The 14,687-nt window shown below is 41.8% G+C and overlaps 1 protein-coding gene across 2 annotated transcripts in view; it reads left to right on the top strand.

Annotated features, from left to right (window-relative positions):
• Positions 1-13,335, top strand: part of PRICKLE1 (prickle planar cell polarity protein 1) — a 121,479-nt gene extending 108,144 nt beyond the window's left edge. For both annotated transcript variants that reach the window (XM_068276559.1, XM_068276560.1), the window contains exons 2-8: positions 152-330; positions 1,830-1,943; positions 3,945-4,082; positions 6,094-6,297; positions 7,164-7,350; positions 7,596-8,459; positions 11,371-13,335. In XM_068276559.1, the coding sequence (XP_068132660.1) occupies positions 205-330; positions 1,830-1,943; positions 3,945-4,082; positions 6,094-6,297; positions 7,164-7,350; positions 7,596-8,459; positions 11,371-12,236 (2,499 nt within the window). In that variant the 5' untranslated portion in view covers positions 152-204 and the 3' untranslated portion in view covers positions 12,237-13,335. The remainder of the gene's footprint in view (positions 1-151; positions 331-1,829; positions 1,944-3,944; positions 4,083-6,093; positions 6,298-7,163; positions 7,351-7,595; positions 8,460-11,370) is intronic.
• The last annotated feature ends 1,352 nt before the right edge of the window (positions 13,336-14,687 follow it).

Genomic DNA, 14,687 nt, shown 5'->3' with positions numbered 1-14,687 from the left:
TAAGAGGTGAGATCTGAAGAACGGGCTTTTGGCTTGTACAATGGCAGCTGTTCATTTTGTGACTACATGGGTTGAAAGACAATTTTTTTTTCTGTTGATTTATCTAAAGTTTTGAACAGATCAGTCAATATCCTATTTTTATTTCCTCTAGGACAATTAATGAGCTGGTACAACCTTAAATAGGATATTCCCAAGTCTCTGCCCATGGCAATGGAGCAAAAAGTCTGTAAGCTAACATATGGATGTCAGAGAAGCTCCACCTCAGATGACGACTCTGGTTGTGCTATGGAGGAGTACACGTGGGTTCCACCTGGCTTACGTCCAGAACAGGTAGGAGGAAGCGTACAATTACTAATGAATTAATAGAATAAATTTAGCTGACATTGTTAGTTTGTAATGGAATTTCCTAAAATGTGTTTTGTTTTGTTTCACCATCACTGTTTTGGCTGTGTTTAAATCCTGTTTGCAATAGTACAAGAAATGACATCCCTCTCAAGGCTCATACATACATGCAACTTTTATGCCCAACTATCGTCCAAACTTGTCTGCTGAACGATAGGTTGGGTGTATGTACGCATTGCAAACTATTAGATGAGCAACTGATGAGAGGCGGTTTGCCGAATCCAACCGGCAGAACTGACCAACTATCGTGCATGTTGGCCATGTGTGCACAAGTCATTTGGATGACTTTTTTTTTTTTTTGAATGTGGATATGGTGCGCGCACAGTATTTAAATGAGTTGGTTGATTCGTTGCTAATGGGTTTAAAGTTTTAATACTTTGGGTTTAGGGATGTAGAAATAGTCAGATATTTCCCACACTGCTCCCTGGGGCAGCCAGTCACTTTTACTTAATTGAGCAGTGGAGCAGTTTTGGAGGCAGAGCCGGAAGGAAGGCTGTGTTTAGTATTTCAGTGTTTTCCTGAAGACTCCAGTTGAATAATGTGGAGTTCTTCCCCTGCAGTAAGTAACATTGTAGGCCATAGGATCCTGCAGAGAGTATTGGTATTTCTAATAGTGTGTTTGGGAGAATCCCATGTCCAGCACTGCTTTCGCAGGTTCTTCATCAGTGAACAGTATCATCTTTTCCTACTCACCCTTTATTTATTGTACTCCATGTGTGAGTGTATGTGGCTGCATTCACCTCCGTTTGAGAGGGTGTATATGGTCAAGGCAAAGGTGACATCAAGTTCGTTGTGGGCCTCCATGCCTTGTAGTTATGTCCTTGCTTAGACCTAGTGATTTGGCAGTAGAAACTGGCATCTGGCTAAAACATATTCAGATGTGTCCCCTTCCATGAAGTTGACTTCAGTTCCTCTGGAAAAAGCTCAAATGGAAGCAATGAAAGCCATAACTTGGGATGATCCTACCAACAGGAGCTGACAAAGCAGCTTTTGTCTCAGCAATGTGTAAAATACAAGACACAAATTAAACCTGTTTATAGGGGGCTGTTTTCTAGATGGCTTCTCGTGACATGCAAAGTAATTGTGGGTAGAAAAGTTGGCATGTGAATAGACTTACTTGTGTTGGAGAAGGTGGGCATAATGGCTACATTATATGTACATAATTTATGATGCCCCTAATACTCACTTCTAGTTGCATTCCAGAAAAGCAATTTAGCAGCTGGGTACAAACTGACCAGCTTCTTGCGCTGAGCAGGCTCATCTGGTGCTCATTATCAGAGAAGTCTAAAGTTGTCTAAGAGCTGGTGTTACATTGTTTTCTTCTCTTGGCCATTTCACCTTTATTTTACACCCTCTGTGTGTCTGCAGCACAAGAGGGCCATTGTCTGAAAACACAAAACTCATATTTGTTTATTATTCTACTGCAGGTTCAGTTATATTTTGCCTGCCTTCCTGAAGAAAAAATCCCTTATGTCAATAGCCTGGGCGAAAAGTATCGGATCAAGCAGCTGCTGTACCAGCTTCCTCCACATGATAATGAGGTAAGGCTGAAGCATGAGAAAACACTCCATATTGCAGTCTGGAAAACAGTGTAAGGATAAAGTACCCAAACACGCTTAAAGAGGAACTGTCGCGAAAATCTTAAAATTTAAAACTCATACAAATAAGAAGTACAATTTCTTACAGAGTAAAATGAGCCATACATTACTTTTCTCCTATGTTACTGTCACTTACAGTAGGTAGTAGAAATCTGATATTACCGACAGGTTTTGGGTTAGTCCTTCTCTTCATGGGGAATTCTCTGCATAGCCTTTATTCTTTATAAAGACATTCCTTGAAAAAGATTTATACAGAGATGCTGGCCAGCCTCCCTGCTCGCTGCACACTTTTTTTTTGCAGTTGGACGGAGCAACTGCCTTTCGCTAAGTGCTTTTAAAATTAAAGAAAACCCTGAGAACCTCCCATGAGAAGATGGGCTAGTCCAAAATCTGTCAGTAATGTCAGATTTCTACTTCTTACTGTAAGTGACAGCAACATAGGAGAAAAGTAATGTATGGCTCATTTTACTCTGGAAGAAACGCACTTCTTATTTGTATATATTTACATGTATTTTACATTTTAAGATTTTCGCGACAAAGGTCCTTTAAAGGGAATGTCCAAGCAAAATAAAAAAATGAGTTTCACTTACCTGGGGCTTCTACCAGCCCCATGCAGCCATCCTGTGCCCTCATAGTCACTCACTGCTGCTCCAGTCCCCCGCTGGCAGCTTGCCGACCTTGGAGGTCGGCGGGACGCATTGAGTACATTTTTACGCATTCCTGCTAGTGCAGGAACATTAACACATACATTTTTACGCATTACTGGTTCAATGCGTACATTTTTACGCATTGAACCAGTAATGCGTAAAAATGTATGTGTTAATGTTCCTGCACTAGCGGGAATGCGTAAAAATGTACGCAATGCGTCCCGCCGACCTCCGAGATCGGCAAGCTGCCAGCGGGGGACTGGAGCAGCAGTGAGTGACTACGAGAGCACAGGATGGCTGCATGGGGCTGGTAGAAGCCCCAGGTAAGTGAAACTCATTTTTTTTACTTTGCTTGAACCTTCTCTTTAAAGTTATGTTCCACTCAAGTATTCACATTAGTCATTACACTCCACCCCCTGCCCTTTCAAAAAGCGTATGTATGTGAATGGCACGCACGCACGCACACACACACACACACACACACACACACACACACACACACACACACACCTACCTGTGCATATTATATTTGTGTTTATCATAAAGTTAGGACACTAGTGAAATTGAAGTAGTTTTTGTTGTAGTTTTCTTCCAGATGTCTGATGGCCCATACTCACGAGGGACAAATGTCGCCGCAACACGCAGGGCGCGCGTATGGGCCGCGCGCACACCGAACTGTCACCCGTCGCTGATGTCGCCAGGCGATTGAAATGTTCAATCGCCTGGCGACAGTCACCGCCGCAACTCCGCCGCAGCTGTCGCTAGTCCGCGTGAGTACGCGGACTAGCGACAGCAACCTCCATTGAGCTACGCATAGCTTCCGGCGTGGGGAGGAGGAACGTCGGCAACAGCTTCCGTCGCGCCGCTGGTCCCTCTTCCGCGTGTGTACGCGGAGGGACCTGGCGAGGAGCTGTCGCCGGCCTGTCGCCCACACGCTCACGTGTGCTGGCGACAGGCCACTTTTGCCGCCCGTGAGTATGGGCCATTAGAACCTACTGTTGCCAGTGTCCTGTGTCCAGCAACCATTTAAGAAATTCTACATTTAACAGTTTCCTTCTAGTTTACAGAGCTATTTAACTATTTATAGTTTTCTTTTGTCTGTTTTCACAAACCTTAATTTTTTTTTACTTATTTACTTCTAATTGGGCTTCTTTGAGATTTTCTCAGTATGCCTTTAGTGGCTATCCCTAAAAGAGCAGCATAATGCTTGTTTAACTGTAGAATGTGACATCCGGGTGTCAAAATGCACCACTATTCTGCCAATGTCACAAACTGACATAATTTTTTTTGTCTCTAGGTGAGATACTGCCAGTCACTAACAGAGGAGGAGAAAAAAGAACTAACAATGTTCAGTACTCAGCGCAAAAAGGAAGCCCTTGGGAGAGGCAATATTAAGCTGCTGTCAAGGGCTGCAATGCATGCAGTCTGTGAGCAGGTAAGAGCCATAATAGAAGCTTTGATAAATCCTTTGGATTGTTGTTTTCATTTTATGTAAATCCACAATGAGGTATAGGGTCTTATTACTCAGGATTAACCTCTTAATTTGCATGCGGCCTGTTTCATTCTGTGCAGCAGTCATAGCCTGGTAGACAAGGCACAACATTTCAAGATACCCCCATTCCTCTGATGCCCTTATGTACGTGATGGCCACCATCATTATGTACATACAACACACTCCACAAACAGTAAGGGGTGGGCACAATATTTGGACATCACCCAAATTTTGGTATTAAGAAAAAAAGGAATAATTCAAGTAATAATTCAAGATGTAATGCTTTTTGTGCAACATGACAAAGGCCAGGTATGGCCAAAACAGCAGTCTGTCGTTGCTTTCATGGCATGAGCTAATAAAGTATTAGAGCTATAATACCTCGCTGTGGTGCCGGTCCTTTGTGGAATTGAATTCAAGTAAATTGAGTTTATACATCACTGTGGATTTTTATTTGGATTGGTAGAGGGTCTTGGAAGGTTATGGTGTGTTTCTTAAATTTGAACTATTGGAAATACTAATTAGTGACTTGCAGGAAACTGTTTATTTTTCTATTGTTATTATATGAGTCATAAGGGTGGATATAGCAAGGGCATCGCAAAGAGAAGTAGTGCAGTTGCCTAGAATGCTTTCTTCTTACATAAACTAAATCCAGTTTGGGGATTTTGGGAAATTGCACCAGCACCCACTTTTCACCAGTCCTGACAATTTAGCTCAACGGTGCCTACCTTGCTAAACTTCTCATTGGCTGAAGACCACATGAAAACACAACTAATCCTGGCAACCTGGAATACGTTTAGTAAAAATGGTATCTTGTTGGGTATCAAAAGGTTGCAAATTATCCCAGTCAAATGAGATCATAGCGAGATTCGGTGAAATGTCAGCACATGGATGGTTGTGCATTTGCACAGTAAGGGGGGGTGGCTCCCTGCAGATGTGTACATGTGACCAAAAAGTGCAAAAGGAAAATTGAGGGTATCCCTTTTTTATTGGTCTTAAGAGCCCTACTGTTTTTTTTCGCTTACTATTTTTTTTTTTATTCTTTTTTTAGCTTTGCTTAAAAAAATGCTGGATAATAAGTGGATCTGTTTGATCTGTTCTAAGCTCTGTCCTAAAGAAGTGCTTCACAGCTGGGGAGGGAATATCCGAGATTTCCATCATGTAGTTATGTGAGGTAGTAATTGTACCTGAAATTATCATGTTTACCTCTTAGAAAGCAACTGTAAAGCACTTTTTTTTTTCAACAACTTAGACTAGATTGAACTGCAGGCACTTCCTGTCCAGCAGTGATTCAAGTAAAACTGAACTAATAGACTAGTTTGAACTGCAGGCACTTCCTTTCTAGTGTTTCAAGTAACACAGAAGAAACCTTTTTTTCCCCCTTCCTGCTCCTTATTGCACGTTTTGTTTATGCTGCAGTGTGGCTTAGCTCAACATGAAGACTTTCAGATTCGCCTTAAGGTCTGCAGTTAGGAGGGCCCGATTACTCGCATCAATACTGTGCTGCCCTGAAATTGTCTTACTTCAAAGCTGAAGCCCACAGACCTTTGCAGCCGGCCTCTGTGTGCACATTCACGTGTCATGTATGTGCAGGCTTCAGAGAATAATGTGTTTTCTCTATGGGAGAAGTGTCAGATTATAGACAGATGGCAAAGTTTATTAAAACCACATTCAAATAATGAAAACCAGATTAAGTGGTTCTCTAAATATCTACTTAACATACATCAGCAATATTTTTCTTGGTTTAGAATCCGTTTATGGTCTGGGATTATTAGACTTTTCTCTCGTTGGATTTTAAATAGGTGTTTAAATTCCTTTGCTAGTTTTATGTCAAAAGTAGTATTTTCCTTTTCATGTGAACAGTAACAAATGTGCCAACATTCAATCAGCATGGTATATACTAGACTTGCTTAACTATAGCTCATATATTGTAATTATTATTTTTTCTCTTCTTTAGTGCAACGAAAAGATTAATGGCGGTGAAATAGGAATTTTTGTTTCAAGAGCCGGTCCTGGGGTGTGCTGGCACCCTGCATGTTTTGTATGCTCCACGTGTAATGAGCTGCTTGTTGACCTCATATACTTCTACCAGGATGGAAAAGTACATTGTGGCAGGCACCACGCTGAACTGCTCAAACCTAGATGCTCCGCTTGTGATGAGGTATATACTTATTGTGGAAAATTCCTTTACATGCAGCATTGCGTTATTTCTTTTCAGTGTTCCAGGGCTGGGATCCTTACACATTTTTTTAATATGCATAGAATGCAGCTTGAAAATGGACCAATCAAATTACACCTGGCATGAGTCTTTTGGGCCTTTTTTTTATCAACTCAGAATTATTTGCCTCTCACCATCCCTACTTATATTGATCTTTTGGGGAAAAAGGCAGCGTAAGACTTGTTTTTTTTACTAGAAAAGGCCATTGAAGAAAAGATAATAGACTTGATTCACAAAGCGGTGCTAACAGTTAGCACCCTAATGAAAAGCCCCTTATCACCCCTAAACTCAGTATAGGCATGATAAGTTTAGGCGTGATAAATTTAAGCACCAACTGGGTTAGCACCACAGTGCACAGCTGATCAAAAGTTGTCTGGTGCACTTCGCATAGAGTTTAATGGCGCTGCTTTGCACGCGATCTAAACTTATCTAAACTGATCACGCCTAAACTTATCACGCCTAAACTTATCACACCTAAACTGGCATTTCACCAGCATGGTGCAATGGTTATCACGCCTAAAGTCTTTTACTGGATTAGCACCGCTTTGTGAATCGAGCCCATTGTGCCTATATATTAATTTTGGCAAATCTGCACTATGTTCCATGCATATAGGTGGGTCGGTACAAATGATAACTTTTTATTGTCCAACTAGAACAACAAAACAGTTATAAAGCGCTTTTCTCCCAAAGGACCCAAAACGCATTTACTGTATGACTTGCCATGATAAATGTTTAAATGTATGTATTTTATACATTTGCAGATTACTTTGCTTATGTGAGTGATAAAGTGTTTTTTGTTTATTGCCTAGATCATTTTTGCTGATGAATGTACAGAGGCTGAGGGACGTCACTGGCACATGAAGCATTTCTCTTGCTACGAGTGTGAGACAGTGCTTGGGGGACAGAGATACATCATGAAGGATGGCCGGCCCTTCTGCTGTGGATGTTTTGAATCTCACTATGCAGAGTACTGTGAATCTTGTGGAGAACATATAGGTATGTTAGCTTTTGGTATCGCAGGCTGAATTGTGCAGGCATAAAAATAAAATAGATAACTGCAGCATAATTCCAATTTATAACCAGTGGTATTCAGCAGTATATGTTTAACGTTATATAAAGTTGATGGTGCATAGGAAATACTAACCATTTGCTTTACTAAGGCTAAGATGTAGGTTGTATTGGATTATGTTGGACAGAACTCCCAGATCAGTTATGGTTTGTTTGTTTTTTTTTCCCTATAGGTGTTGATCATGCTCAGATGACCTATGATGGCCAGCACTGGCATGCTACAGAAAGCTGCTTTTGTTGTGCTCATTGCAAAGTTTCACTTCTGGGCTGTCCTTTTCTGCCAAAGAAAGGTCGCATTTATTGCTCCAAGACTTGCAGCTTGGGAGAGGATGTCCATGCCTCAGATTCTTCTGACTCAGCATTTCAGTCAGCAAGGTCCAGAGAGTCCCGAAGAAGTGTCCGAATGGGAAAGAGCAGTAGGTCAGCAGACCAGTGCAGACAGTCCCTCTTGCTATCTCCTGCACTAAACTACAAGTTTCCAGGACTTTCTGGTAATGCGGATGACACGCTATCTCGTAAGATGGATGACCTTGGCCTAACAAGGCGTGGAGCTGGCTTTGATAATAATGACTTTTGGAAGGCAAGGGATGAACAGGATACTCCAGAGGATCATGAAGAATGGGCTGAGCATGATGACTACATGACGCAGTTGCTTTTAAAGTTTGGTGAGAAAGGACTTTTTCAGCAGCCCACTGAAGAAAATGGATCTAGTGAGCCTTGGATGTCTGAAAATGTGAAAATGACTAGTGACCTAAAGAGAAATGGGCGCAGTCAGAGTTTGGCCAGTAAGAAATATCAGACTGACATGTACTGGGCACAGTCACAAGATGGGCTTGGTGATTCTGCATATGGAAGCCACCCAGGCCCAGCTAGCAGCAGAAAAATACAAGAGCTGGATCTGGATCATGGTGCATCTGGTTACAAACATGAAAAGATGCCCTGGTATAAGAACTCAATGGAATGCTTGTCTGACCTGAAGCCACAGCTGGAAAACATATGTGACTCCATGGATTCACTGGCATTATCCAATATAACAGGTATAGACATTGTCAAGCATTTTTTGGCACAAGTTATATTTGCCATAATTTTTTGATGAACACAATTTATGGTAATACTGTCATTACAGTATAATTGTGTTATAATAAACTCTAATATAGTAAACATTTGGGTATAGTAAACTACCTCTCCAGGTCCTGGCCAATCTCCATTATAAGTCTATAGGAACATCGCCTGGTATAGTAAACTCTTGATATAATAAAACTTCTGTTATAGTAAACATGTTTTTGGGCCCTACGTGATGCTGATTCTGGATTTAGTAAACAGTGGGCAGTACATGCTTCATATAACAATGTGAAACCCACGATCGGCTGTCTCTCCAGGCTGGTGCTGTAAGTCTCGCCAGCGGAGTTATCACAGCCACTCACAGGAAGCGAATGGCTGCCTCTATTCAGTGATGGCAAACATTTTTAAGGAGCCCTGGATACTGTACCAGCGATCTGTCCAGCCTGGCTATGCAGCCCTAAGGTATACTTAACCTTGTAGTCCACCAAATGTTCACATGCTTGTACTGTACCTCCAGTGGGAGGACAGAGTTGGTTCTTTTGCAACAGGGCATGCTGGGCCATTTATAGGACTATTCCTATAGGACAATTTTTGGTATAATATACTTCTTATATAGTAAACCACTTTTCCTGGTCCCTTGAAGTTTACTATAACGATTATACTGTACTGAATTTCACATGAAACTTTTAGGGCCCTTTTCCACTGCATGATTTCCGATCTAATTTTAATAAATGCATTGTCCCAACAATACTCTGATTGCAAGGGCACCGTCAATATAATGGAAATTGCAGTGCCCCGTTTCCACTAATACAAGGGTGTCAAACTCAATCATGTAGGGTGCCAAAATCAAAAACCTAGTCTAAGTAGCGGGCCAAATAGTCTGTTAAGATTTAACATTTATTGAACAGTCTCAAGCACAATAGCGTAACTATAGTGAGCATTGAGGGGGCTGGAAGATATGGCGGCCTGCTCCTTCCCCTTCTGCAGAGTAGTGCAGTGGAGCAGTCTAATTTTTAACTTCATTACTGCTTTGGTTGGCCTCTGTTCTTCCTGACATCCACATGCTTTACGCTTTGGCTTTTAATGCATGTCATGTGATCAGGGAGCTGGAGTTATGCAAGCACTGAGCAGCTCTCAGGTACAACAGAAGAGATCCAACACATTTACTGGAGCAGGTAAATGTTAGTGTTCCGCTGCGCTACTCTGTAACGTTGGGAGAGGGTGTCAGGGGAAAAGGTCTGTGTGTTTTACCAGCCACACAAAGGGTTTGGATCAGAGGTGGGAACCCATCCTAATTTTGTGGGGATTATACTGTGGGCTGTTGCTGCACTCCAGCTCAAACTGCCAATGTTTCAACCAGAAACATTGTCACCAGTATGCTCCTTTGGATGGGATGGTGGCGTGTTGTCATTCTTTTACGTCTTACAATGGCAAACATTTAAAGCTCTCGAGGGCCACATAAAATTGTTGGGAGGGCTGGATTCGGCACACGAGTCTTGAGTTTGGCACAGTTACTGTACTGTCATGTGCTTGAAAAGATCAAATGAGTGAGTTATACTGTATAGTATGCTCCCTGACATACTGGCCTGCAGCATATTGTTTCTAAAACGGCTCTACAATAAAACCTAGTGGGGACTTGATGTTCCTAAAATTTCCAGGTAGTAAGACTACAGATCTGTCCCTATCCCACTGCCCATCTGTTCTAGCCAATGCTTATGCGCCATTGAGCACTCCTGTGCCAAGGATTGGGCCACAGAGAACGAACTGAGATGACCTAACTTCACCTGTGAGATTTTTATTTCTGTCTTGTGTTCCTGTGCAGAAAATTCTTCTTACTTTCTAGCTTGGCTACTGAGTCTTCAAGAAGAGGAAGGGAAAATCTCAGAAATGCTGGCACGATGTTCACACTCCAATCACATTCAAGAAAAAAATGTTTCAGAACATAGTTCACTTAATCAAAGCTGTTGCAAAGAAACAAAAAAACCCCCAAAAAACACAACAAAACCTAAAGTAGAGGAAAGTCTATGGACAGTCCAGAGGCCTCCCATCTCCTCCTAAACCCCACAGTTGCTATGCAGGGATCCTCTGATCATATCCGAACAGGTATTTCCACATGGCCATGCTCCCCTTCCATCACAACTGTACTGCATATATGCGATTATGACCGTGCCTGTGCAGTATGCTGAAACCGCTCGCTTATGAGTGGATTTGTGCTCCTGCGCAGATTAGGTCGTAATGTGAAGTACAGCCACGCTTGTCCACTAAGGGGAGTACGGCCAAGAATTAGAAGAGGGCCCTGGCCAATGGCAGTGGGGTTGAGGAAGACATAAGAAGCCTCTGGACCGTCCAGAGGCATTTACTTCTTCTTAAAGAAGTATCATTTATTTATGTATTTATTATTTATTTTTTTTACAACTATTCAGTTTTGCTTTAATACCAGACAAATGTAATGATTTGAACATCTGACGCAACATTTTTCATGTTCTTTTACAGATTAGGTTGCACCATTCACTTCAGTGCAAGTTAAAAGCAGAGCTTCTACCAGTAACAGTATTTGATTAAACACATTTGCTGCTTTATGTTTACCATATCTGCTCTGTGAATTTTTATAATACACAGATTATTTCATTCATATTCGCAATCATCCTTTCCTCTCCTGAACCACACTGGTAAAGCCTATTCTGCTTTTAAGTTGCTTGAATTCTCATGGACCTACTTGTTTCATTTTCTTGGTTGTCAGGTGTTATTTTCTCCCGAACTCCCAATGTTGCTCAATAGGAAGGTTGTCATTTTAAGGACATAAGCCAGTTCTACATTTCCATGTTTTGCTTCATAAAATACTTTTCAGGTTTTTACATTTTTTTTTCTTTTTGTTTTTATTTTCAGGAGCGTCCGTTGATGGGGAAAGTAAATCTCGGCCTTCACACTTTACCTATCCAAACTTCCAGGATTTCCCAGACTTGGACACGAGGGATTGTGAGAAAATGAGCAACATGGGCACTCTCAACTCTTCAATGCTGAACAGGAGTTCTGAATCTCTGAAAAGCCTGAGCTCAGAAATATGCCAGGAAAAGCCTCTTCCTGAAGAAAAACCGGTTCACGTATCAGCACTGAGGAGGTCAAAGTCACAGACAAGGCCTCAAGTGAAATTTTCGGATGATGTCATTGATAATGGAGATTATGGGAGCATTGAAATCCGACCACCAATGAGTGAAAGGAGCCGGAGAAGGGTTTATAACGTTGAGGAGCGCAGCCAAAGACAACACCACCACCGCCGGAGGAAAAGCCGGAAATCTCGCTCTGAAAATGCTCTGCATCTTGCGGCAGATAGCAGACCTCCAGGGCGGGACAAACCAAGATGTTACACGTCTGAGGATTATGACAGACTCTTCCAAAACAAATCCCCTCAAGAGGTACAGGCATACATCCAAAATAGCGAACGGTTTGGACAATACTCAAATGCTGTTTCGGATCATGGATTGCAAAGCCAGTTCAGGGATAAGTTTTTTGGATTGTATGGTGATGATGATGACTCTTGGTGCTCAACCTGCTCTTCATCCTCTTCTGACTCTGAAGAGGAAGGCTACTTTCTTGGACAGCCTATTCCTCAACCACGGCCACAAAGATATCACTATTTTGCTGAAGAATTGCCTAGTCCCACATCCGCACTATCTAGTAGTAGTTTTGGCCAAAGGACCACAAAATCCAAAAAGAAGAAGGGACACAAAGGCAAAAACTGTATAATTTCCTAAAACCCATAGGTGTGTTTATTTTCATTCCTGTGAAGACTGATTTACTGGCACTCTCGATTCAGAGAGGCTGTTTTATTTTTATAGTTCTGCGATTTTCTAAAATACATTTTCTAATTCTATGCCAGTTGTACCAAAACAGGCCAGCTGGTGTTTACAATGTGTAATTTCTAAGCAAGAGTTTGTGTTTAGCCAATTATTTACTTAGATGATCACAGGTTTACAGTTCAGGTTTGCTCTCTTTATTGCTTTGCACATAATACTGAAGTTAGAAATGAGACTGTGCACCATATGCTTAACAGGCACCAATTCTCAGACCCCTAACCTTGCATACCCCTTGCTGGGCTGTATGCATGCTCATCCCTTGTTTGCCAATTTCAGCAAACCTCTACTCATGAGTATGTGAGTTTGCAATCACTTCTCATTTGTATGAAATTCTTTCAATTTCCCAATACCGTGTAAAGTGTTGTGTATTTAGGACAATGCAGAGAAGAGTTCTTTTTCTCTAACAGTTCCGCACTAATTTAACATACAACCAGACCTAGAGGTTTTTGTCTTTTATTTTTACAGTTTTTTTTTCTGGTTATTTACCCATTAAGCTGTTTAAACCATGCTAAGTGTAGAATATGTAGCTGCAAGTTATTTATAATGTTCAAACAAATCTAGCCCTAATTTAAGTGCAGATAATAAATGTATATATTGTATATGGTAAATGCAGAACTTGTTATTTTGTATATTCCTTCTCTGCAAGTATCACTGAATTTTGGGCACATCAGAAGAGATATGGTTTATTGCTTGTGTTTGCTGCTTTTCTTCCTATGCGCCGGTGCTTCAGAAAGCAAAATGCAACACTATGTAGTGAATGATTGTGTATGGTAATGTGCTCCTGGCCCTGTGTGTGGTACTGCAGTGGTGTAAGCTTTTACACACCTGTGTAATCTATAGGTTTTATTTATAGATTGGAGACTAGCAGACAACATTTTTTTTTTTATTAACAGCTGCAGCAATAGATTGCATCATACAAGCCTGTTTTAGATACCATAAGTCACGTTTAAACCTTCTGAAATATTGACACTTTTTGTGAATAAAAATATAGATAAAATGATGGTCCTCTCCATTTGTGTTTCTTAAGCTATTAATATGGCATTTCCAGCCTCTTCCCTTTTAATTGTAAGTTGTGCGGGTAAGGGTGCTCAAAAAAAGCATTGTTGATAAACGTGAACTTGTGCCTTCAAATGGGGTGAGACTCTGCCTTTGAGTAAATTGTGCTTGCTCCTAAAGAGAAGACAGATGTTGACCTGGGAGATGCTCTCCCTGGTCTGGACCAGGGCATCACTGAGCTTCTAAACAGACTGAGGCATTTGACAGCGGCATTTGATAGACCATGACCTAATGCCCCAGAGGTGTTCTATTGGATTTAGGTTGGGCAAGAATGGGAGTCAGTCAATGGTTTCAATTCCTTTGCTAATAGCACTCAAGGTGCTATTGTCTGGCCTGTAGAGTTTTATGCATCCCTCCATGGATATACCTCCCTAGACCATCACTGATCCACCACCAAATCCATCATGCTGAACAATGTTACAGGCAGCATAACATTCTCCACGGCTCCTGTTTGATGGTACTCCTCCTGTTCCTCCTTGACCAAAGTGGCAGATGCCAGTCTAACTGATGGCTTAAGGCAGAGCTCCCAAACCCTGTCCTCAAGGCCCAACAACAGTACATGTTTTGCAGAAAACCACAAACATGCACAGGTGAGGTAATTAGTGTCTCAGCAGAGCTGATTAAGGGCCCTTTTCCACCAGCGCTGGCTGAATCGGAAGACGCATACCGCTAGCGATTTTACAATCGCTACGGTTTGCTTTTTAACATAGGAATCGCGGTAGGTCATTTCCACTACCGCGATTCGTTTCTTACGGGAACGCGAACGCGCGGCGGAGCGATATTTGCCGCGATTTTGCTATGCAGTGCATAGCATAGCAAAATCGCGGCCGCAAACGTCGGGGAATCGCCGGTAATTGCGATTCAGCAATCGCTAGCGTTCAGCGTGAACGCTAGCGACTGCTAGTGGAAAAGGGCCCTAACTACCTCTGTGGATTCTCACAAAACATGCACTGTTGGTGGGCCTTGAGGAAAGGGTTGGAGAACACTGGCTTAAAGTGGATCCAAGATAAACTTTTACTTATTGCATAATTGTTCCTTTCATATAGTCTATAGGGCATTCCTCAAGCCAAATACTTTTTTTGTTTTGTTTTTTATACTCTAATTCACTATAAACTAAACAAGCCTCGCCCACAGCTTTTCACTTGGCACTGTAGCAAGGTCTTATGGGAGCTTAGTCTGGGCAGGAGGAGGAGGTTGTTACTAGCCATTGATTTCAGAGGCAGAGGGGAGGAGGAGAGGGGGCTGAATTTACACACAGGCAAGCTGATAGCATCTCCAGCCCTCAGCCTGTGA

The sequence above is a fragment of the Hyperolius riggenbachi genome, chromosome 3 (assembly GCF_040937935.1).
Source record: "Hyperolius riggenbachi isolate aHypRig1 chromosome 3, aHypRig1.pri, whole genome shotgun sequence".
In the NCBI taxonomy this organism is placed as follows: domain Eukaryota; kingdom Metazoa; phylum Chordata; class Amphibia; order Anura; family Hyperoliidae; genus Hyperolius; species Hyperolius riggenbachi.
The sequence above is the reverse complement of the archived record's forward strand: the minus strand, read 5'-3'. Positions and strand labels throughout refer to the sequence as shown.